Source organism: Mesoplodon mirus (genome assembly GCF_964341445.2).
Source record: "Mesoplodon mirus genome assembly, chromosome: 15".
Classification (NCBI taxonomy): Eukaryota; Metazoa; Chordata; class Mammalia; order Artiodactyla; family Ziphiidae; genus Mesoplodon; species Mesoplodon mirus.
Window position 1 is genome coordinate 78,433,401 of NC_138991.1, and position 24,998 is coordinate 78,458,398.

At 37.2% G+C, this 24,998-nt stretch overlaps 1 protein-coding gene across 4 annotated transcripts in view; it reads right to left on the reverse strand.

The window, feature by feature from the left end:
- The window catches only part of TASP1 (taspase 1), a 240,470-nt gene that overhangs the window by 149,221 nt on the left and 66,251 nt on the right, over positions 1–24,998 (reverse strand). For all 4 annotated transcript variants that reach the window (XR_014296136.1, XM_082645896.1, XM_082645895.1 and 1 more), the window contains one exon: positions 18,373–18,479. Coding sequence is in view for 3 of the 4 variants with exons in the window: in XM_082645896.1 (XP_082502022.1) it covers positions 18,373–18,479 (107 nt within the window). In the remaining variant the exon portion in view is untranslated. The remainder of the gene's footprint in view (positions 1–18,372; positions 18,480–24,998) is intronic.

Consider the following 24,998-nt stretch of genomic DNA (forward strand, 5'->3'; position numbering starts at 1 on the left):
AGTAATTCTAAATTTGTATGTACCTAAAATAAAAATAGCCTCAAATGTATGTAAAGCAAAAACAGAGCAACAAGGAGAAATCAGCAAACCATAATACCTCACAATGAGGTTTTTTTTTTTTTTTTTTTTTTTGTGGTACACGGGCCTCTCACTGTTGTGGCCTCTCCCGTTGAGGAGCACAGGCTCCAGACACACAGGCTCAGAGGCCATGGCTCACGGGCCCAGCCGCTCCGTGGCATGTGGGATCTTCCTGGACCGGGGCACGAACCCGTGTCCCCTGCATCAGCAGGCGGACTCTCAACCACAGCGCCACCAGGGAAGCCCACAATGAGATGTTTTAACACATTTCTCCCAACTATGAATAGGTCAAATGACCAAAATAGTAATAATAATCAGTAAGAAATAAAAGATCTGAACAGCCATATTAAAAAGCTTAATTAAATAGGCATTCACAGAATTCTGTACCAATTAGAGTGGAGGCATTCTTTTCAAACACAAATAAATATTTACAAAAGTTGACCATACATTAATCCATAAACTAAATCACAACAAATTTCAAGAAACATTTATCAAGGCACAAAAACAGAAATATAGATCAATGGAACAGGATAGAAAGCCCAGAGATAAATCCACGCACACATGGTCACCTTATCTTTGATAAAGGAGGCAAGAATATACAGTGGAGAAAAGACAGCCACTTCAATAAGTGGTGCTGGGAAACCTGGACAGGTACGTGTAAAAGTATGAAATTAGAACACTCCCTAACACCATACACAAAAATAAACTCAAAATGGATTAAAGAACTAAATGTAAGCCCAGACACTATCAAACTCTTAGAGGAAAACATAGGCAGAACACTCTATGACATAAATCACAGCAAGATCCTTTTTGACCCACCTCCTACAGAAATGGAAATAAAAACAAAAATAAACAAATGGGACCTAATGAAACTTCAAAGCTTTTGCACAGCAAAGGAAACCATAAACAAGACCAAAAGACAACCCTCAGAATAGGAGAAAATCTTTGCAAATGAAGCAACTGACAAAGGATTAATCACCAAAATTTACAAGCAGCTCATACAGCTCAATAACAAAAAACAAACAACCCAATCCAAAAATGGGCAGAAGACCTAAATAGACATTTCTCCACAGAAGATATACAGATTGCCAACAAACACATGAAAGAATGCTCAACATCATTAATAATTAGAGAAATGCAAATCAAAACTACAATGAGATTATCATCTCACACCGGTCAGAATGGCCATCATCAAAAAATCTAGAAACAATAAATGCTGGAGAGGGTGTGGAGAAAAGGGAACACTCTTGCGCTGTTGGTGGGAATGTAAATTGATACAGCCACTATGGAGAACAGTATGGAGGTTCCTTAAAAAACTACAAATACAACTACCATATGACCCAGCAATCCCACTATTGGGCATATACCCTGAGAAAACCATAATTCAAAAAGAGTCATGTACCAAAATATTCATTGCAGCTCTATTTACAATAGCCAGGACATGGAAGCAACCGAAGTGTCCATCGACAGATGAATGGATAAAGAAGATGTGGCACATATATACAATGGAATATTACTCAGCCATAAAAAGAAACAAAATTGAGTTATTTGTAGTGAGGTGGATGGACCTAGAGTCTGTCATACAGAGTGAAGTAAGTCAGAAAGATAAATACAAATACCGTATGCTAACACATATATATGGAATCTAAGGGGAAAAAAAAAAAGGTCATGAAGAACCTAGGGGTAAGACGGAAATAAAGACCACAGACCTACTAGAACGTGGACTTGAGGATATGGGGATGGGGAAGGGTAAGCTGTGACAAAGTGAGAGAGTGGCATGGACATATATACAATACCAAACGTAAAATAGATAGCTACTGGGAAGCAGCCGCATAGCACAGGGAGATCAGCTAGGTGGTTTGTGACCACCTAGAGGGGTGGGATAGGGAGGCTGGGTGGGAGGGAGACGCAAGAGGGAAGAGATATGGGAACATATGTATATGTATAACTGATTCGCTTTGTTGTAAAGCAGAAACTAACACACCATTGTAAAGCAATTATACTCCACTAAAGACGTAAAAAAAAAAAAAAGAAAAGAAAAAGAAACATTATCGAACAGAATACACTCTCTAACTACAATACAATTAAGATAGGAGTCAATAAAGGTAAATAAAATTTAAAAATTAAAAAAGAAAAAAGTACTTCTAAATAACTTATGGATCAAATAAGAAATCTAAATAGAAACAAAAATATTTAATAATGAATGAAAATAAAAATATTACATTTCAAAACTTGTGAGAGATATAGTAAAAGTGGCACTTAGAGGGAAATTAATACCCAAAATATTAATATTAGAAAAGGAAACAAAATTAATAAGCTCAGTGTCCAACTAAACAAGTTAGAAAGAGAATAAGATAAACACGAGGAGAAAAAACAGAGATAAGATGAAAAATCAATGAAAGAGGAATAAACACTAGGTGAAAAGATCCAAAAAGCAATAAAATAAATAAAAAGGAAAAAGAAGGACAAAACTGATTCTGTGACAAAACAATTTGTTGTTTTAAACCTCAGCAAAGGCCTGGCCCTCCTGCCTTCTCCTCCAGTATGAACCTTGGCTCTTCTGGAGTAACAGCAGATACTATTAAACTCCACACTATAGATGGCATCCTGACTCGCTTGCGCTTCATCCAGTGCAAATATTGCTCTCTCCTCCCCTACCCTTGCCCCACATCAAAATGCGGCCCTTCTTCAAGTCCCAGGGCCTCAGTAACTCCAGGAAAGGTCTCCTGAATCATTTCCCATCCACACCGGGGCCCTGGCCCTAAAAGTACAACCTAAACCCCTGTCTGGAAGACTTTTATACACTGGCTTGTTCTAAGCTCTTTGGTGGCTTGTCTTCCCCCCTTCCACCTGGAAGGAGCAACTAACAAAGTGTCATAAGATAAATACTTTTTAATTGAACCTCATCACTAACTCAAACTTCTTGTCCTCTGAAACTGCATCTTGCTCAATTTTTATGCACAATCCAGACTCAGCCTATCCAAAGTAGTTTTCCTATAACCTCACGTTTCTCTGATTATTTCATATTTAGATATTCCTTGAATGTAATGCTTTCGCACATCACTCCTAAATGGGTTCTGTCTCAAAAGCACATCCTTAAACAACCGCTGAGAAATCTTTCGCTGGTCCCATAGTAACCAAACTAAAGTCCAGACTCGTTTCTCACAACGTGGAAGTGACCTTTATTTCAGGACGTTGTACATGCCCTTTGGTCTACTGTTCAAAACAAACTTCTAAGGCTCTTACCATCAAACACTAAGCCTCTCACTTTATCTATAAAGAAATGATATATCTTTATATTGGTCACACACTCCACCGTTCAATGTTTTCTTTTGGTAACACTTCTTTACTGCCTTCCCAACCCCTTAAACCAATCATCTGGCACCAGATCCCACTCCTTGTTTTTGACTAACCAATTCAGTTTCTTTAATTCCAGACTGCTTTCCTAAAAGCTCTAAATAATTAATACCCGTACAGTATTTGAGTCTTAACTTCACTTTTTCCACTGGTCATCCTTCACTATCTTAAACTCAGTCAGTGCCGTCTGGGAAACATGTTCAAGGGAGAAGGAGGGAATTGAAATTATTTGGCAGTTTCACTTCATAGAGGCGCATATGAGAGGACTTCAACCACACAGATAGCACAACACGCTACCAGCACACACACTAATAGGCTATGACTGTCATTACCTGGGCAGATTAAAAAACACATAAATAAATGAGCTAAGACCTTGCTAATTAAAGAGACAGCAATAAAGTCTATTTAATAAGAGCAGGCAACCTTTTGCAATTTAGTTGTCCAATTTGGCTCTTTCCAGGAACACCTGGCCGTGGTCTGGACCTCTGGTCTTTCATTTCAGAGCTTACATTTACCTTCTCAGGATAAAATTACACTTTTTCTTTCAAATTCCAGAGCTCCAGTGGCCTTTGAACTGAGTCTTAAAGCAGTGGGGAATAACAGATAAAGGACTCAAAGGTAACTTGGACAATCTGGAGTCTATTCCTGCCAATGAAACACCATGACAATTGGGATGGGTCATTAACCTGGATTTAAGTTCCACCCTCCCCAGATTGAAGAACAATAACTGACACCGACTTTAATAACACAGTAATAAGTTACTTTATTTGATATGAGATTTCTAAAGCAATATTCATTTGACTGTATAATTACGAGTATACTCACAAAAATAGAAATTATTATTCAAAATCATAAATATATAACAACTAAAGATCAGCATATTAAAAAGCAAAAAGGAGCCAAAAAATGCCCATATACTTATTTTCTTTTTGTTCCTCAATAGATTAAAATCTTATTAGAAATCAGAGATAAATCAAAGAATTACAAAGAGTAGGAAGGAACTAAGTATATTCTAGGATGTAAAATAAAATCTAAACTAATCATGATAGTACTATATCTTAGAAATTCTAACGCCATTCAAATTAACCTCAATGATGTTTTCAGAGATTCCCAACACTCAAAAGCCTGTGTTTAATGCAAATAACCACCAGGACAGGCCCCACTCACACATACTGTGTTTCAAAACACTGTCCTCATTTGCTTCTAAGTACAGTTAGTGCAAACAGACGTTCAGGGGCAGCTCTGCCTGTGTACTTACTTCCTCTATGGTCTATTTTACTTTGCTAAATTCTGTGGACAGTTGAATCCTATAAGCTGGCCTGCCCCCACTGGGGATTGCAGGCTGTCGAAACCAGAGCTTGGTTTGACCAGCAAAGTGCACTATTTTGGTTTTTGAATACCTAAAAATGGAACATGTATTGCTACCCCCGCCACCCCTCTAGATAGTCTCACATGTTTAGGCTACCTGCCTGGCCCCCATAAGCATTTAGGTTCGAAACCACTGTCCTGCAGAAACTCTGTGGTGCTTCTCACAGGCTTCTTCTAAACTACGACTTTCTCTTTCTCTCTACAGTTATGTAAGCCCTACTCTTTATCCAAGCCCCAGCTTAAATTCCACCTCTTCCATAAAGCCTACCAGGTGCTTATGGTAATTTATCCATCCTGCTAATCCCTACAGCTCTCACGGATGGTTTCATTCTTCTAGCACATACCAAATGGTATGATTTCCCTTTATTGTTTAATTCCTCTGGACCAAATGGGCAGGGCCTCTCTATTTACTCCTAAAGCCTACTTAAAAATCTGTATATAAATAGTACTCAATAAATGTTTGCTGGTGATAATGTTGAAGTCAAGGTAAAATAGGTACTGGAAAAAAACAAAAACAAAAACTGAAGATCCCAAGAGGCCATGACCTCTGGTAGAAAGTCCAGTCAAAGCCTGTGCACTCCTCACGGTCACTTGCTAGTTCCTCATAACCTCAGGTGACACAAATCAGTGGAGCAATGAAAATGGAGCACTGCCTATCCCTTAAGCAAATGACATACAATGACCACAGAAGAGATGGCAATGCTTGTAAAATAAAAATGCTTTCAACACAGAAGAAAAAAAAAAAAAAGCACAATCATAAGCATCATAGACTTGTCTTAGCTTTCAAGGCAATCCCCATTTCCATTCTGTCCCCTATCCCTCCTCGGAAAATCACACCACCAAAATAAACAGGTGCTAGAAAGCGGGTAGGAATTTTTGTTAAGGTGAAGGTCTATTCTTTTTCCTAGAAAAAGACACATAGTCTAGGAGTACATTTGTAAAACAGGCATTTTTACCTGCATAACAGGAGAGGGACTTGGTCACATTTCTCTAGATGGCTAGATGGGCACGCCCCCTTGTGGACACTTCCTGACTCACCTCTGGAAATGGTCAGCTGCAACTGTGAGCTGTTTCTAAGAAATTATTTCCCAACAATCATTTCCCTCACTTACTCAATAATATTATTATCAATAGTAATATTTCAGATAACCAAACTCTTCTTTCATTACATCGCCAAATACAAGCTTGTTAAAAGTGAGACATAGTTTTGAACTAATGTATGCTTGCAGCAATTAAAAGAAGATTCAAACTTATCTTGAAAGACCATAAGACTTACAATTAAAGAAAATAACATACACTTTGCTCTCTCAAAATTAACATTAGAATCATTGGCTGTAGATGTTTAAGTTAAGTTAGTAATATCAATTGAGTAAAGGCATTGTTTCTAGGCACTGTGATAAGGATCAAAAAACAAAATGCTCATGTTTCCATATGCCTGCATAGATATGATAAAATAATCACACACCAATCTCAAAATGTCAAAGGTAGTAGATAATTCAATTCAACAAGCATTTATTGAGTGCTCATTACACGTACTAAGTAAAAGAAAGGAATGGGTTTTGATCTGGGTGGCATTTGAGCTGGTCCTTAATCCAAAGGACTTGGACTAGAATTTCAGTAGGTGGAGAAGTGGCTGGTATTCCATTATTAATTATCATTTATTCCAGAGAAAGAGAATAAATGAGAAAGAGAAAGAGACATGAGAAAAACTTAGAAATGAGAACTTTCAGCAACTCCATGAAAAATCAAATACAGAAATGCAGTTGGTAAGAGAAAAAATGATTATTCAGAAGAGAAATAATGCAAGAGTAGGCTGGGCTCAAGTTTCAAGAGGGTTCATAAAGTCAGTTCTAAAAACTTTGGGTTTTAATCTACATATAGTAAAGATTCTATTAAAGTTTCTCTCAGAAGAAGGACAAGACCAATGAAGGTATTTTTAAGGAAATGTATCTTGGGATAATACACAGAAGTAAAGAGGAATGGAAAAAGGAAGATACTGCAACCATCCAGCCACCAAGGTAAAAAGGTATAGACTTGAGGGTGGTAAATATATCAAAAAGAAGCAAGCAAAAACAAAACAAAACAAAACATAGTGCCTGTATTCATTAAACCAATTGAGTACTTATTATAGGCCAAGCTGAGAAACCATGGCAACCAAAACAGATATAATCCCTGTCCTCCTGGAACCTGCACTCTAGGGAAAGAGAAAGACATCAAATAAGCACACTCAGAGAGGCAGCTGGAGCAGCACGACAGTTTAAATGACAGGTGGGAGAGGGAGAGGCAATATTCCTGGGATCTGGAATCATGGGGACAAAGGACCTGACTCAGGCAGAATCTTGAGAGTGTGACCCAGACTGAGAGTAAAAGAGCAAAAGACTGAAAAGAAAGACAGGCACCTGCTCTTATCGAGTCCTGTGGGCTCTGTTAAGGGGCCTATACTTTATTCTTAAGAGCAGCTGGAAGTCACTGAAGAGTTTAAACAGGGTCATGACAAAATCAAATGATTTTGATTTTTTTAATGATTCCATTAATGATTTTTTAAATGATTCCACAAATGCTGGGTATAGAACTGACTGGAAAGGCAAGAGGAGACGGGTTGTGATGCTACTGCAGTCACCCAGGAGACAGTGATGGAGCTTGACTCTAGACATGCTGAGCTAAGGCATGACATGAAATGTATAATAAGAAACTGGAACGGTTCAGGGCCTGAAGAGGGGGGTGGTAATAAAAGCTTAGATTCATCCATTCAAACACGGTTTCATTAAATGGGCACTGTGTCCGGTACCTGTGGAAAATGACAATGACCTGGAGACAAATTCTGGAATAAGGAGAAAGGAGAGAAGAGCTCTAGCGTACCTTCAGGAGAGCTAAATGAATAAGACTGGACATGAAGTTATTAACTGAATGCAATCATGTATATAATTACTAACTCCTCTAGAACGTTCTATGTTCATTTAAGCAACGATTACTAAGCAGCTTTTCTAGGCCCACTGTGACATATTAGGCAGAAAAAGCAATGAGTCTCAAATGCTGGCCCAATACCTCACACACCCCTGCAGATTTTTATCAGTATATTGAGAGAAGAGCCTAAAAATCTAGTTTTACAACTATCCCGATAAAGATAATGGCCGGCCAGGTTTAGCATACACTAAAATAAAGGATCTCCCAATGAGAGGATCAAGAGGTTTAGACAAACTCCATGTTGCCAATGATAATATATTAGAGAATTATCAGGCTGGAAAGAAAGATGGTAATCACTTGGTCCAGCATGCTGACTTTACTGCTGAGGAAACTGAAGTCTAGAGAGACTCCGTGTTTGCCCAAGGTCTCTGGACTAGTTAACAGCAAACCTAGACTAGAAATCCCGGTCTACTGTACCCCATTTCAGCATGCCCCACTTCCTCCACTCCTCAAGTAATCCCAGCCCAGGTCTTGAATTCTGAATAGTTTCTGGCATCTGACTTTTGATTCAAAATGTTCTAGGCTGATTACAGAAGAGGTGGGCCAATCAGGCCTTTGAAAACTCCAGACAGTTTTCCTTCAACCTAATTAAGCAGTGGGTCTTATCTTCTGATCTTAAAACATCCTTGTTATTGATCCGTGTGTGTGTGTGTGTGTGTGTGTGTGTGTACACATTTGTCTTCTCATGTATTGGTCTATTCTGCTGGCCTTATTAGCTACACATGTGTCAACACTACTACATCTGTGATGGGTCAACTCAGGTCATTAGTACATGGTGATATCATATGAGGACATATTTACAAGTTCTGACTTAGAATCTGATGCTCTTAACATCATGGTCTGAGCCAATTCCCAGACAGGAAGATTTCTATCTGTAGCTCCAGTGAAATTCCATTCACTGGAGGCATTTCCTTTTAGGAAAGCTATAATATGGTGATTTGCACATTATATACAAGATCAGCTGAGATTATCCCAATGATAATGAAGGAATGCTCTTTTTTTCCCCCTCCATTGATTCTGTTAAACACCAAAATTTAGAGGAGGCTCTACAGAGCTGATGAATAGTAAAAGTGGAGGGAGGATTTACAAGTCTGAACATATGATGTCAACCTATAACAAGTCTGGAAAACCACAGGTTACTTCCCTTACAAAATAAAAACAGCAGTTAAGGTCTGTTAACAGATTTCTTGTCTTACTCTTATCTCACTTATAACTTTAAAACTCAGTATAAATTTAAGGCATAGCTTCATAAGGGTTTAAGGAAGACTCGGGAAGAAATCCAGCCGACTAGCTATTGAATCTTTATATGAGAACTTAGAAACTTTTTCTGAAACAGAAGAAAAAAAAAAATACTGCAATTGTCCAGCTATCAGGGGTTGAAAGTTCTGGATTTGGATAACTGATGAATTGACATAAAGTGCTGCAAACCACAGACATTTAAAGAAACCCCATGGTGGCGGGGGGATGAATTGGGAGATTGGGATTGACATATATACACAAATATGTGTAAAATAGATAACTAATAAGAACCTGCCGTATAAAAAAAATAAATTAAATAAAATTCAAAAAGAAAAAAAGGACCAACTTCAAAGTTGAAAAAGAGGTTTAAAAAGAGTCCGCCTTCTGCCTATGGAACATGTATCTCTCTAAATAAACTTGCTTTCACTTTAATTAATTAATTAAAATAAAAAGTGATTTAAGAAAATGGGAAAATAAATAAATAAATAAACAAACCCCATCAAATTATATTGCAAAGGAATAATGGTCATCAGACTGTATAACCTACATAAATGCATGAGGTGGTGGTAATCTAGTAATACAAGTACTTAAGTTACTGACTTACTGATTTACATGTTAAGTCTTATAGGCTTAATCAGTAACCAAGATAGTCTTAGGACAGGAAAATATAATTTTTAATATATTACTTACAATTCAAAGAAATAATTTCAAATAGAAGATAATCACTCCACAGGATGAATTTACAGTTTTATTTTAAAAAACCCCACAAATATATAAAGTATATTTCTTTATGTAAAAGAGAAGGCAAAGAAGTTTCTTACTTCTGTTTACTCATATATCTATGCATTAACCATCTTTTTGAGAAACACGGAAAGACTCCAGATCAAGTAAATGTCTATAAAAGACTAATTACTCCTTCCTCTGCACACATAATACACAAACATGTACACAAGTACAAATAGAACAATCTGACGAAAACATGTTGTTTTCTGTGCATTTATTTCCTTTGATCTTAACCTACCTCTCACCCAAAAAATAACAGTGATTTAGTATGATACAGTTAAGCGTTTATATAATAATTTCAAGATGGTGGATAAAAGGGAAAAATGTTACCCACAATATACTTCAAAAGAATAGAATATATTTATGTGAAGCACACAACGCAAGGCCCAACATTTTCTTTCTGAAACATGTGGCCAATTTGATGTCCCTATGTGGTGGCTAAAGAACACAAAATTAAAAGTTGTAGAATCTCTTTAGAGTGGTTTTCAACACACAACACTGTATAAAGCATTGCAAGATTTTCTAAACTTGTTCATTAGAAATTGAAGAATGAAAGATTCACACAACAGAAAAGGTCTGATTATCTTTCATTTCACCACCCTATACAAGTACTGCTTTACCTAAAAACCAATGAAATTAATTGAAAACTTAAATTACTTCATAAAAGTGGTGGGAGAAGGCAAAGAATTTCATGTACATCCAACTGTAAACTCTGTTATTAAAGAAAAAGACATGGAAACGATTTCGACAATATGCTTGTGAAAAATGAAGGGGAAAAAAACGCTTGAAACATCAAAAATGCTGAGATCAAACAATACCCCCAACCTCTTTTAATACTCTAAGAATAAAAGAGCCCCTTCTAGTAATATCCAGGGCTAGCTGTTTGAAACTGATATTTATGAAATCTAGATTATCCTGTGCATTGGGTCTCTTTGTTTTCCCAAAGTATCTCTTCTTTGTAGGAACTCTTTCTGTTATGTAACAAGGTTATGTAACAATTCAGTGAGTTCTGTAGCAGGACCTAAGAACCTCCATTGTCCAATGAGTTTATTAGCACTTCATTCCAAAAGAAAGCTTTCTTTTTCAAAAATGCTTAATACTAACACAACTACCTTTTACTTTTTGTATCAAAACAAAAGATAAATTTAAAACATGTCATCACTTCATCGCATACACCACAAGAATTATTATTATTTTTTTTTTTGCGGTACGTGGGCCTCTCACTGTTGTGGCCTCTCCCGTTGCGGAGCACAGGCTCCGGACGCGCAGGCTCAGCGGCCATGGCTCACGGGCCCAGCCGCTCCGCGGCATGTGGGATCTTCCCGGACCGGGGCATGAACCCGTGTACCCTGCATCGTCAGGCGGACTCTCAACCACTGCGCCACCAGGGAAGCCCCACCACAAGAATTATTGATAAATATTCTAACAACAATGAGAGTCCATGGCAATCCTGTCAGGGGGAGAATGAAGATGCCCATGTGTGGGAACTACAAAGGACAGAGGAGCATGCTGAACTGCACCATTCCTTTTCACAAACACGGTTCTCGATTTGCCTAGCTCTGACACAGACAAACGTCAGTTACCACAGCTCAGTTAAATAATACCAGTCACTCAACAACCTGGTTCAAACTTCAGTTACATGGTATAGTAACTGAGTAATTGCATAAAGTATAAACTTCACTACTAGGTCTTTAGTTCAAAGATCACTATGTAAACTATGTAAACATTAGATGCCCATCATGATCAGTGACCAATCATGTCATTTCACTCAACGTCTGTCACGGATGGGTCACTGTGCACAGACAGCTAAGTGTGTAGTTGTGTTACCTCCTTGTCTCCCAGTGATAAATCCACATGACATTTTACAAATATCGATCATCAAAAAAGGGCGCTAGCCAACTAAGATGAAAGCGAAGCAAAGAAACAAAAAGTGATAATGTTGGAAGAGCAATTCTAATAAAAAATAAGTGACGTTATGGAAGAAATAATTCATTGTGGGAATTTTCAACACTGCCACCGTTCAAGAGACTCGAGATCTTCAGTCAGAGGAACTTAGTGAAGACAAACCTGTCAACATAAATAAGGAATGTAGTTGTGACAAAAAGGATGAAGATGTCCCAGAAGAAGTGACACTGGCAAAAAAGCTGACACAAAAGAACGCTGAGAGATACTGTACAACATGGAAAGAGCAAAGGATAAAATTTTGAAAGCTGATCCAAAATTAAAAAGTTTGACAATTCACCATGACATAAACAGATGCTCACTCCATATCATAACTTACATGACAGGAAAGCAAGCACTGTTCAAACTACTCTTGATAAAGGGTTTTTTAGACAGAAAAAACCTACTTTAATTCTGATGTTTTAAATTAGTGTACTAAATAAATATTCATTTTAATTACTTTTTTGTTTGTTTCTCTATACATTTATAACCACCAGTAAAAGAGTTTTTAATGTTTTGACAAAAATGTCTAAAGGTCATGGAAAAAGTGTAATTTTTTGCTATTAAGATCCCTTTGCACAGTTCCGGTTTGCACAGCCATTTTTATGGTCCAGCACTACCATGCAAAGTGTGGACTATCTATACACTGCAAGGGAAAGAAAGAAGTAAAGAAAAATCCAGAACAGTTGGGTCTACACAGATAGGGGAGTGGAATAGAGCATAAACAACTACTACTTTTATATTACACAGCACTACAGGTAAATAACAATCTTTTCCTCCTCCAGCATGTCTTCCCTCTAAGTCACACCAAAAAAGCATGGATGAAACAGAGATGTCAATTATTAAGAATAGACAGTTACTCAGAATTTATTCCTTATTTTTTAATATTGTATCTTAAAACCCATGTATTCTGAAATTGAGGACAAAATGTGTTTTATTTGATTTATAGGTAGATTAGCTGCTTAACCCACTACTGGTTTGTAGCAACAAGGGACATATTAATTGTGCAGAAGAAGACGACAAAAAAGAAGTTCTCCATTTACGCTACGCACTGTAGATTACCTCCCTAATAACCACTCTCCTCCCCTTCCTTTGACAACAAAACAACTAATTTTGGGGGGAAGACAATGTGTCTAGCAGCAAGCCATGAGCTATGAGATAGTAATGAGGAAAATCTACTTAATTTCCTAGGCTCCTTTGCAACTGGGAATAGCCATGTGACCAAACTGTGTCCCTTGTCCACTGCCCCCCAAAAAAACAACTAAAGAGAAATCTATTGAGAGAGATTCTGGAAAACTTTGGCATCCCAGATAAAAAAGTGACGGACACATCTGGCACTAGTCTCCCCGCCCACACCCTCCATGGTCTCACCTTCTTCTCACCTTGAATGCAGATGTGACACCTGAAATTATAGGAGCCATATTCCATCCATAAGACAAAAGGCATGAGAGAAAAGGCCCAAGAGAAATCCCAGATATGTTGGCTCCAGCATCATTGGAAACCTGAGCTAATGAATGCTTGCAACCACCCACCTCCAAAGTTCTTTATTATGAGGCAGAGGGCCAGGGAGCAGGGGGACAAATATGCATTTCCTAAGTCACCATCAGGTTTTCTGTTGTTTGCAGCCAAAAGCATTCCATTAATTAACCATTCTTATTTTAAACTAAGTCAAATGTAAATGGTCAAAGACAAAGGAAAACAAAAATACAAAAACAAAAATTAATTGAGGTAGCAAACTGATTAAATATTCTTCTTGCTTTAATTCTGATTTCTATTAGTATTGTGATAATGTCTGGACAATCAATTACTTTCTTAAGAAAAACGAGAAATATCAACGCAACAAAAATTGCTAAATTTATTTACTTTATTTTCAGGCTTTAAAATATTTATTCTACTGTATACTCCTTTCAAGACAATATTTATCTCCTTCAACACTGAGTAACAAAAAAGTGAACATTAGGAAAGTTACCAAAAATTCTATTCTTTTTATTATATTTATATACCCAACTCACAGCTTCTTTTATGTAGCCACAACACACAGTAGTTCCAGGCTTTAGTCAATGCTGGCTAACCAAAACTATGCTGAAACTATACACACAGAACAGGGAGAAATAAACTAAATACAGGTTGATTTAGAAAATAGCTATTTGTCCTTTCCTGTCAAATCTCTAAAAAATTGCTACGCTTCCTCTCAAAAATTATAATTTTCTGCGCCATTGGCTCCTTATCTGGTGGTCTTTTCTTTCTCAGAGCGTTTTTATTACCTTTGCCAAGGTTATACAGCAAACATCTGCGAAACAAAGCCTGTGGCCCGCATCCTTCCCTAAAGGCAGAAGCTGGGTCCTAGTCAAACACAGTGCTTTGTACCCATTAAAGTTCATATATTCTGAATATTAAAAATATTTTCCTGTCATTTCAGGGGTCTAAAATACTCCATTTGAATCATGCCTGAATTCCACCTCTCCACCCACTACTAGTGACCTCCATTACCACCCTCCCTTTCTCCATTACAAGATTCCACCCAGAGTAACACCCAGAGTAGCAGTTTCCCTTCTTTTTTGGCTGAGATGAAGGCAAACAATGGCAAAGGCAAAAACGATGGTGTCTCAGTCAGTGACAGTCACCAAACACTTGAACATCCATTAACACATCTGTTCCTCCTAACAGCCCTGCTAAGGGGGGCAGGATATCACTATTTTCAGTTAAAGATAAGGAAACTGAGCCTTCCTAGGTGAAATTACTCAGTGAATTTACAGAAGGCAACAGTGGTACAGTGTCTTGACCCTATCTCCCCACCTCTCTCTCCCCACTCCACAGCAAAACTTCTCAAAAGAATTATCTCCACCCTGTTCTCCCTGATGGACCCACTCCACCTGCTCTACAATCCATCACGTCATGGAAACTGTCCTCATCCAGGTCCAAAGTCTCCAGGTGCCGAGTCCAGTGGCCAGTCCTCTGTCCTCCCACCTGTTTTGTCAGCAGCACTTGACCCAGGTGATGCCTGACTTTGAACGCTCCTCTCTGCTTCCCAGACACTCTCCTGGTGGCCCCTCTGCCCCACTGGCTGCTCCATCTTTCTCTTTCGCTGGTTTCTCCTCCTCCCAATGTAGACATGTTAGCCTGGCACAAGGTTCACTTTTCAGACCTCTATCTTCACTCACTCCTACTAAGTGAGCTCATCTGGCCACGTGCATTCATATTCCTTTTGATGCCAATGATTGCCAAACGGGAATCTCCCCCCTGACCTACCCCTAAGCTTCAGATGCGTATAACCAAGTCCACAGTTAATCTCTCCTGCTGCCACATTCAGCTTTTTATTGCAAATCCTCTTAACCAGGTTGATGAGTGGTTGTTTAAATTTTTCAAAAATTGAATATTCTCTGGGTGAAGGACAGAATCATAAAGAAGGACACAGACTGTAAATATGTCCTTTTTATTTAAAACACAAAACCAATTCATTCATTCACTAGCCAATCTTTTCATATAAGGCTTTCTCCGAATGTGAGCCCATGTACAAATGTTCCATATCATCTTCCTAGAACACCCTGGACTGTCCTATGATTTCAAGTTTTATTTTATCTAAAAATAGAACAAGAATATAAATACACTAACAACACACTCTGAATGCACAAAGCTTCTAGATGTTTACGATTTTTCTCAATCTTTTACAGCTGGTTTGCCCATGCTTAATTCTACAGCAAATTTTTATAGACCCACTCTGCTTTTTCAAGTTAGTTTTCAAACAAACAACTCTTTCAGTTTCAAGCAGACAACTCTCTTTTTAAACTCAATGTTCATCAGTTTATGAGAGACGATGAATTATGATAAAGGATAAAATGATAAACACAATGAGCATAATGAAGCTCTTGGTGGCACAAACTTCAACTGAAAGTAGAGGAACATAGCACACCAGAAGTGGTCTATTCCCTTTGAGTGTTCAGGGTGCCTTGGCATCAGATAATATGTTTTATTGTGAAAATGAAAAGCACTGGTTAATCTGAGTTCATTAAGGGGACATGGACTAAGAAAGTTCTTGATTTCCACTTCCCACCTCCATCACCTTGAAGCCATACTTTCTCCAGCTCCCTGCCCTTATAATATATCCTGGATATATTCACTTCTCTCCATCTCCATCCCTAACATCCACAGTCCATGTGGCACCATCTCCCAACTCCAATAACTTTGTAACTAATCTCCTCACTTCTGTTTTTGCTTCCCCCTCTTCTCCATGTAGCAGCCAGAAAGAACTCTGTAAAGTATGAATAAGGCAGTGTTGCTTCTCTGCTTTTACAATAACTCATTATTCATGGAACAAAAGTGGAAACTCCTCAAGGAGCCGGCATCTACCCACCTCTCCAGCTTCAGGTCATACCATCCTCCTCTTGCCCACCATGCTTTAGGCACAATGCCCCTCTTCTCCATTCCTCCGATATGCCAAGTCCCCACCAGGGCCACTGCACATGCAGTTCATTTTGCCTGGAACACTATTCCACTGACTCCTCATAAAACTCACTTCATATTTTTCAGATGTCGCCTCAAATGTTACACCCTCAGAAAGGTCTCTAACTAGCAAGGTATCATCCTAACTAAAGGAGTCCTCTTTTGAGTCTCCCCTCCATCTCTCATATCCAAGTTACTTTGTATCATATCATCTTGTGCTTTTTTTTCCTTTATATCAGTTATCAAACATGGTATCTTACTTGATTGTATGTTTATATGTTTCCGTCTCTAGACACTAAAATGTAAAATTTCATTAGAGCAGGAATTACCTCCATCCTGTTCACCACCGTTTTCTTACTACCCAGCTCAGCACCAAGAGTAGCTGCTTAATAAATATTTTCTGAATAAAAATATGAATCTTCTGAGTAAGACCAGCTGAAGATATTCTCTATGAGGTCAACTGATATATCTATGCATAAAAACCCTAAACTGAGGTCCCTGAAAAAAAGACCTGTATAAGAATGTTCATAGCAGCTTTATTCATAAAGTACAAGCCTGGAAATGAACCAAATGTCCATCAATAGGAGAATGGATAAACAACTTACAGTAAATGGGAATATTATTCAGTAATAAAAAAGAATAAACTTGTGACACACTGTCTCAAAAAAATTTTGTGAAAGAAACCAAATAGAAAAGAGTACATTCTGTATGATTCCAATTATATAAAGTTCAAGAGCAACACAAAACATCTATGGTGATAAAACTCAGAGCAGTGGTCACCTATAAAAGGTAGAAAATGGCTGAAAGGAAGTAAAAAGAACCAGATATGTTCTACATCTTGATAGGTATATGGGTTACATGGGTGTATATATATATATATATATATATATATATATATATATATATATATATATATTTATAAAAATGATTAAATTGCTCACTCTATGCAAATTTTATCAGTTTTTTAAAAGAACAGAAGTCCTAAATTTGCTTACTCAGACATCACATGAGATGCAAAAACCAAAGAAACAGAACCACACTACTAGCCACTTTCACCAAGGTCCACCTACTCATTTGTTCATTTGCCTCCTAAATTTCTACTCTTCTCTGGCAGAAAAATAAAAAGGTTTGGACCAAAATGTTTGATTAATTGTCCCATGTGGCAACATACTGGAAAAACATCTATCACCATGAGAGAAGATTTAGTATGCATTCATATGTGAATAAACCATATATAGCTATGACGGAAAGCATTAGCCAGTACATAAGCAATTATAGGACTAATCACTGAAGAATATTAATGAGATGCCAAGTTATATCAAATGACAATGTGACATGAGAACTCCACCATGAACTGTGTGCTAACGGACCTCTAAGCCATAGTTTGAGCATGAATGTTATGGTTTTTAATTTTTCTATCCCCCAAAACACCTAAGAAATGCCACACGCAGACTCATGATGGCACACAAATGCATGAAATGCAAACAAATATAAGAACAAGAAACAGAGACATGTAATTAGAATGTACAAAAAAACCTACATGAATCCAATATATACATTTCCTTATAACACTCTATCCCCTAAACAGCCATGTTCATCCAGAGTTGCAAGGACCAAAACAGCAGCCAGGAGCCACATGGAGCTAACTGAGCACTTAAACTGTGGTGAGGACAAATGAGAAGCTAAATTTTTAATGTTATTACATTTTAATAAATTTTAATTTTAAAACAGAGTTTCAATTCAATTTCTGGGAAGTCTTAAGTATGTTTGTTATGCAACTTGTTATGTAAACCTACTTTTTCAGCTGTTAACTTTATGATATATAGATACAGACCATATTTCCAATGAAAATGTAATGTCAATTGAGACGTGCTGTAAGTGTAAAATACACACTGTTTTTTGAAGACTTAATACAAAAAAAGAAAAAAGAAAATAGACTAGATCAGTAGTAATTTTTTTCATTGATCATATTTTTGAAGCGATATTTTAGATTCACTGTTTTAAATAAAATAAGTCTTAAAATTAATTTCACCTGTTTCTTTTAATTTTTTTAAATGCAGCTACTGGAAAACTTAAAAAGTACATATGTGGCATGCATTATATTTCTACTGGGTTGTACTATTCTGAGGCTTATATATCTAAATGCAGACTAAGTATATCATTATGATACATTAATTATTAATATTTCAAACACCTCCTGACCTTTTCACTTGATTGTCTTCTTTTCTTTAGTTGAATGAAATCTGTTTCCACCCTTTCTGCCAGCTCTAGTTTCCTCTTGTTTCTTTTAAATGCAGCTAAACTGAATCCTATAAAAGAAACATTAAAAATAACATTTGAAAAATATTAGGGCAATGGGGCAGATGAGATATCCTAAAGAGCCTCCTCAGGACAAAATCCTTAAGCATGTTGGAGAAAGGGTTTTATAAAGTCTTTTCAGTGTACACTGAGGTGGGAGGGAATAAGAAAAGTAACCTAAAGTAAAAAAATTAAGAAAAAGGTCAAATCCAGAGAGACAAGTGAGTTCTGAAGGTAGATGCTCTGCAGGAGTGTCTGCTAATGCATGCCATGGCCAGCTCTGGTTTTGAAGGTCTCTGTGCATAAGAGATAAGAGCTGAGACTTGGGACAATGCAGCAGGAGAAAACGTATTGGAGATCATCCACATAAAAAGGGGGAACCCCAAAGGGTGATATGCCCAATGAAAGGGAAAACTAGAAAATGCCGCAATATGCAAAGAATCAGGAAACTTGTAAGTCACAGCCTCGGCTATAAACGTAAGAGAAGAAAAGTCCTGTTACACTTGGCTGGTTTGGGAAGGGGAGTTCTGTTTTGGGGGGGGGTGTACATGCACGTGTGTGTGTGTGTGTGTGTACGCGCATGTGTGGGGAGTGTACGCGCATGTGTGTGAGTGTGTGTACGTGCATGTGTGGGTGTGTGTACGTGCGCGTGTGTGGGTGTGTGTGCGCGCGTGTGTGTGCACACGCGCGCACAAGGTGGCGTGGGGGCGGGGTGCTGCTCTTGAAGAACAATTAGAATTATAAGAACAAAATACATATCTATATAACATTAAAGTATAAAAAAATATTTAAAAGTTCAGGCAGAATTAGGGGAATTCGTATTACCTATGTGGCCTGAAAAACACAAAAAAACAAAAATGATCTTGGTGAGGTAATGCTTCAAAAACCCATTAAATGCAAATGCAAATACTCCCTGGAAAAACCCACCTTAGCTCACCCAGACCTCAAAGAATTCCCATGTTCCAATTAATATGAGACCATAGTTAAAAAAAACAGTTCATAAAACAAATGAGAAATAAATCACCGAGAATGAAAAAATAAAAGTCAGCCAAACATCAGAAAGTATAATCCAACCGGCAAAGACCTCAGATACTAGTGTAATCATATATAGAATATAAAACATGTTTATGCTCACAAACATAAAAAAAAGATATTGAAAATATAACTAAGGAAGACAAGATGATAAAATTACCAGGCAGACTTGAAGAAGAATCAAATAGAACTTCTAAAAATAAAAAATACAATAACTGGAATTTTAAGACTTGATATACAGATTTAAACAATTAGATTCAGCTGACAAGAGAAATTACACACTGGAATATAACACTAAAAAGATTACCAAAATTTTCTGATAATGGCAGACTAAATTCTTAAGAGCAATTCTCCCACCAAATATTATCAAAAATATTAGATAAAATATGAAAAACACCACCTTAAAAGCACCTTATAAAAACAGACTGCCAACAAACACATGAAAGAATGCTCAACATCATTAATCATTAGAGAAATGCAAATCAAAACTACAATGAGATATCATCTCACACCAGTCAGAATGGCCATCATCAAGAAATCTAGAAACAATAAATGCTGGAGAGGGTGTGGAGAAAAGGGAACACTCTTGCACTGCTGGTGGGAATGTGAATTGGTACAGCCACTATGGAGAACAGTATGGAGGTTCCTTAAAAATCTACAAATAGAACTACCATATGACCCAGCAATCCCACTACTAGGCATATACCCTGAGAAAACCATAATTCAAAAAGAGACACGTACCAAAATGTTCATTACAGCTCTATTCACAATAGCCCGGAGATGGAAACAACCTAAGTGTCCATCATCGGATGAATGGATAAAGAAGATGTGGCACATATATACAATGGAATATTACTCAGCCATAAAAAGAAATGAAACTGAGCTATTTGTAATGAGGTGGATAGACCTAGAGTCTGTCATACAGAGTGAAGTAAGTCAGAAAGAGAAAGACAAATACCATATGCTAACACATATATATGGAATTTAAGGAAAAAAATGTCATGAAGAACCTAGGGGTAAAACAGGAATAAAGACGCAGACCTACTTGAGAATGGACTTGAGGATATGGGGAGGGGGAAGGGTAAGCTGTGACAAAGCGAAAGAGAGGCATGGACATATATACGGTACCAAACGTAAGGCAGATAGATAGTGGGAAGCAGCCGCATAGCACAGGGAGATCAGCTCGGTGCTTTGTGACCGCCTGGAGGGGTGGGATGGGGAGGGTGGGAGGGAGGGAGACACAAGAGGGAACGGATGTGGGAACAGATGTATATGTATGACTGATTCACTTTGTTATAAAGCAGAAACTAATAAAAATAAAAAAAAAATTTTTTTTAATAAGTGAAATCATTAAAAAAAAAGGTATCGAGCTTTTCTGGGGGTAAACTGAAGACTAAAGCTATTATTATTGCACTGTGAGCATGTGCCAACACTTGTGCACTTGAATTTGATTCCGTGGCATCAAGGAGAGGCATAAGTCAAACCCAGAGCCCATTAAAGGTGAGAGTTTCATAGGAGACACTTCTCACAGCAAGCTAGGGATTGAAAGGGCCAACATCCCCACAGGAAGGCTGAGCTAGAACCAAGCAAGTCTACCCCTACCCTCTACCCCAATACCAAGTGCATTTAGACAAGGTGGTTATCTTCAATGCACTGAAAGGAAATATCTGCTCACCCAGAACACTATAGCCAGTAAAATTAACCTTCAAAAATGAAGGTGAAATAAAAATAGTTTCAGGTAAACAAGAATGAGCAAATTCATCACCAGCAAGACCTGTACTAATGAAAAATATTAAAGGGTGTTCTTCAGTAACAGGCAAAATAATACAAAGTGAAAGCTCAAAGACAAAAAAAAAAAAAAGGTAGGGGAGAGGGGTGGGGAATTAAGTGCAAAGAAAAGAATATATGTGCAGGCAAATCTAAATGAAAACTGACTGTAGTAAAACAATAAAGTGTCACAGTGTTTTTAAGTGCATATTAATTTTCCCCACATTGATGTAAATTAATCAAAATAACAGTGAGAAAATAACAAAGATACTCTAACATATTACCTTTAAGATTAATCAAGAAAATTTTAAATAAGGAAAAACAAATATGTTAGGAAAATCAGGTGGAAAAGGAACCAGAGTTGCCCTCAAGACAAAGTCTAAGAACAATAGTGTAGTAATGGACAAAAAAAAAAGTAATGGAACTGACCAACAAGTTTAGAAACAAACTCATGTATATCCTAATAGAATTTGAGAATAACACTGATTTTTCATACCAGTGGGAAATCTATATGTTATTCAGTAAACTTTCTTGGCACAATACATTACCTATTTGGGGAAAAAAACACAAATTAAATTCCTACCCCACACTACACACAAAACTGAAACCTTATAAGTATTAATAATTTAAACATATAAAATCTAAAAAAAGAAGTCCAAAAAGATTAAGCCATCACACAGTAGGCATAAATACCAGTCTTTTTATATCAGTCTTTTTTGAGAGAGATTTTTTATTTTTACTCGCTTTAACATTAAAGTAGAATATTTTACATTGAATGTTATCAAAGCCAGAATCCATCAAAAGGATGGTTCATTGATAAAACCACATAAAATTTAAAATGTTTACAAGGCAAAAGACATCATATGTAAAGGTAATGATAAATGATAAATGGCATCTTTTTAAAATTTTAAAGTATATGCAAATAGTTATAGATAGGATTAATAACCTTGAATCAGAATAGTCTGATATAAAATTAATAAGCTGGAGCTAGAGGGAAGATGGCAGAGTAAGAAGCACCAGGAATCTGTCTCCCCACCTAGACAACAACTGGCCTGAGAGAATCTGTCTAATGTTAAGTATTATACAACTCTGGAGTCTATTAAAGAGGAAGGTTTCCAGGGGAATGCTTCATTGTAAACTGTGGTTAATTTGGGTCAACTTCAGCTCTTCGCACAGTAGCCTCCCCACACCCCATACCCAACCCGGTGGCAGGCAGCTGGGCATACGCTCCTAGAGCAGCTTGCACATAGCTTGTGAGAGTCAGGGTGGGCAATAAAGACCCTCTCCTCCAAATACCAGAATCTGTGCTCGGATTGCTGGTTCTGGTCACAGAGGTACAGACTCAGAGGCAGACAGCCATTGTTGCAGTGCCTCTCCCTCCAGATGAAGTGACCTCCAGGGAATTTAAAAGGCTAGTCCTTGTCTCCCTTTTTGGAGACAGACATTTAAGGAGATATACAAATGGCCAAAACGCACATGAAAAGATACTCGACAGCATAATCATTAGGGAAATGAAAACTGAAATCACAAGATACCACCTCATACCCATTAGGATAGCTATTACCAAACAAACAAAAAACAAAATAACAAGTGTTGATGAGGGTGTGGAGAAATTGGAACCTCTGTGCACTATTACTGGGACTTTAAAATGGTGTAGCTGCAATGGAAAAGAGTACACTGGTTCTTCAAAAAATTAAAAACAGAATTACCATATAATCCAGCAATTTCACTTCTGGGTACCCAAAAGAATTGAAACAGATATTTGTACACCTGTGTTCATAGCATCATTATGCGTAACAGCCAAAAGTTGGAAACAACTCAAGTTGCTTCAAACCATTCAATGGATAAATGGATAAACAAAATGTGATATATACATACAATGGAATATTATTCAGCCTTAAAAAGAAATTCTGACGCATGCTACAACATGGTTGAACCTTGAGGACATCATGCTAAGTGAAATAGGCCTGTCACGAAAGAAAAAAAAATGTATGATTCCACTTATAAGAGGTACCTAGAGTAGTCAAATTCATAGAGACAGAACTAAGAATGGTGGTTGCCAAGCGCCAGGTGGAAGGAAACAAGGAGTTAGTGTTTAATGAGTACTGAGTTTCAGTTTCTCAAGATGAAAAGGATTTTGCAGATGGATGGTAGTCATAGTTATACAATGTAAATATACTTAAAGCTACTGAAATGTACCATTAAAAATGTTTAAGATAAATTTTACATTGTGTATTTTACCGAAATTTTTTTAAATGTACCTGAATATTTATTTATAGCAGCATTATTTATTATAGCCCCAAACTGGAAATAACCCAGATGCCTTTCAATGGATAAATGATTAAACAAACAGTGGTACATCCACTGTTTAGCAATGAGATGGTACAAGCTATTGATAAGAACAACCACCTGGATGAATCTCAAGAGAATTATACTAAGTGATAAAAAAGCCAATTCCCCAAAACTCATATCCTATATGATACCATTTATATAACGTTTTTGAAATGACAAAATTATACAAACGGAGAATAGATTAGTAACTGCCAGGTGTCAAGGAAGGGGTGAAGGTTGGAGGTGAGTAGGTGAGACTATAAAAGGGCAACATGAGATATCCCTGTGGTGATAAAAGTGTTGTGTATCTTGACTGTCAATACTATCCTGAATGTGATATTGTACTGTAGTTTGGCAAGATGTTCCCATTGGTGGAAACTGGGCAAAGGGTAGATGGAATCTCTCTGTTGTATTTCTTAGGATTGCATGTGAATTTATAAGTACTTCAAAATAAAAAATTTGAAACAGCATAACTGGCCATATTAACTAGCCATATGAAATTAAGTGTTGATATATCATATACCAGTTATGATAAAACTCTACAATTACAAAGTATGTTTAATATCATGTTGTCTTTCAAAGTACCTTACGCAAAGGCAGAAAAACTGTAAGGACACAATCTAGCCAATAGAAAAGAAGAAAATAGGATTCCTTGTGGCGGAATCATGCCCATAAATTGAAAGAATAGAATAACATCCTTAATCTACTCTTTACTTAATTTAAAGATGTATCCCAGGTCCAATCAAAGCATGAAACAGCTGAAAATTAAGGAATAGATGGTAGCAACTTTGTAGCACAAACTATTTAAGGTTGTCCTTTACCAAAGGAAAACAAAATTATTTTCCTTTCAATTTCAACTTTAATGAATTTTCTGGAAGAATTCAAAAGAATGTACACATTCTATCTCAGACATTCTGAAAACTAAATGCGCACTGAAATTACCTACAAAACTTTAAAAACTACAGATGCCTGGGTCCCATCTACAGAGTTGCTGTTTTCATTGATTTTGAGTGCAGCCAGGGCTTCTGAATTTTTCAAAGCTCCCCAGTGACTCTGATGTGCAGCCAAAGCAGAAAACCACTGCTCTACTGGCTACACCTAACTCCAGATATGATCAATCACTAAAATCATCTTATTAGTCAGTGATAAAGAGCTAAGCCTATTAAATTCTGATGAAATCACATCACCAAGATCATTTTCACATCCAACATATTAATAACAGTAAGAATGATATTAATAGTCAACATCTGAGTGTTTCTATGCACCAAAAATTGGAGTAAGAATTCTTGATACATTACCTCAAGGAATCACAACGTCTCCATGAGAAAAGTGTCTTGGAGGTAACTTGCCCCTGGTCCCATAAAGCCCTCTAAAGTCTGTACTTTGAGCTACTATGTGGT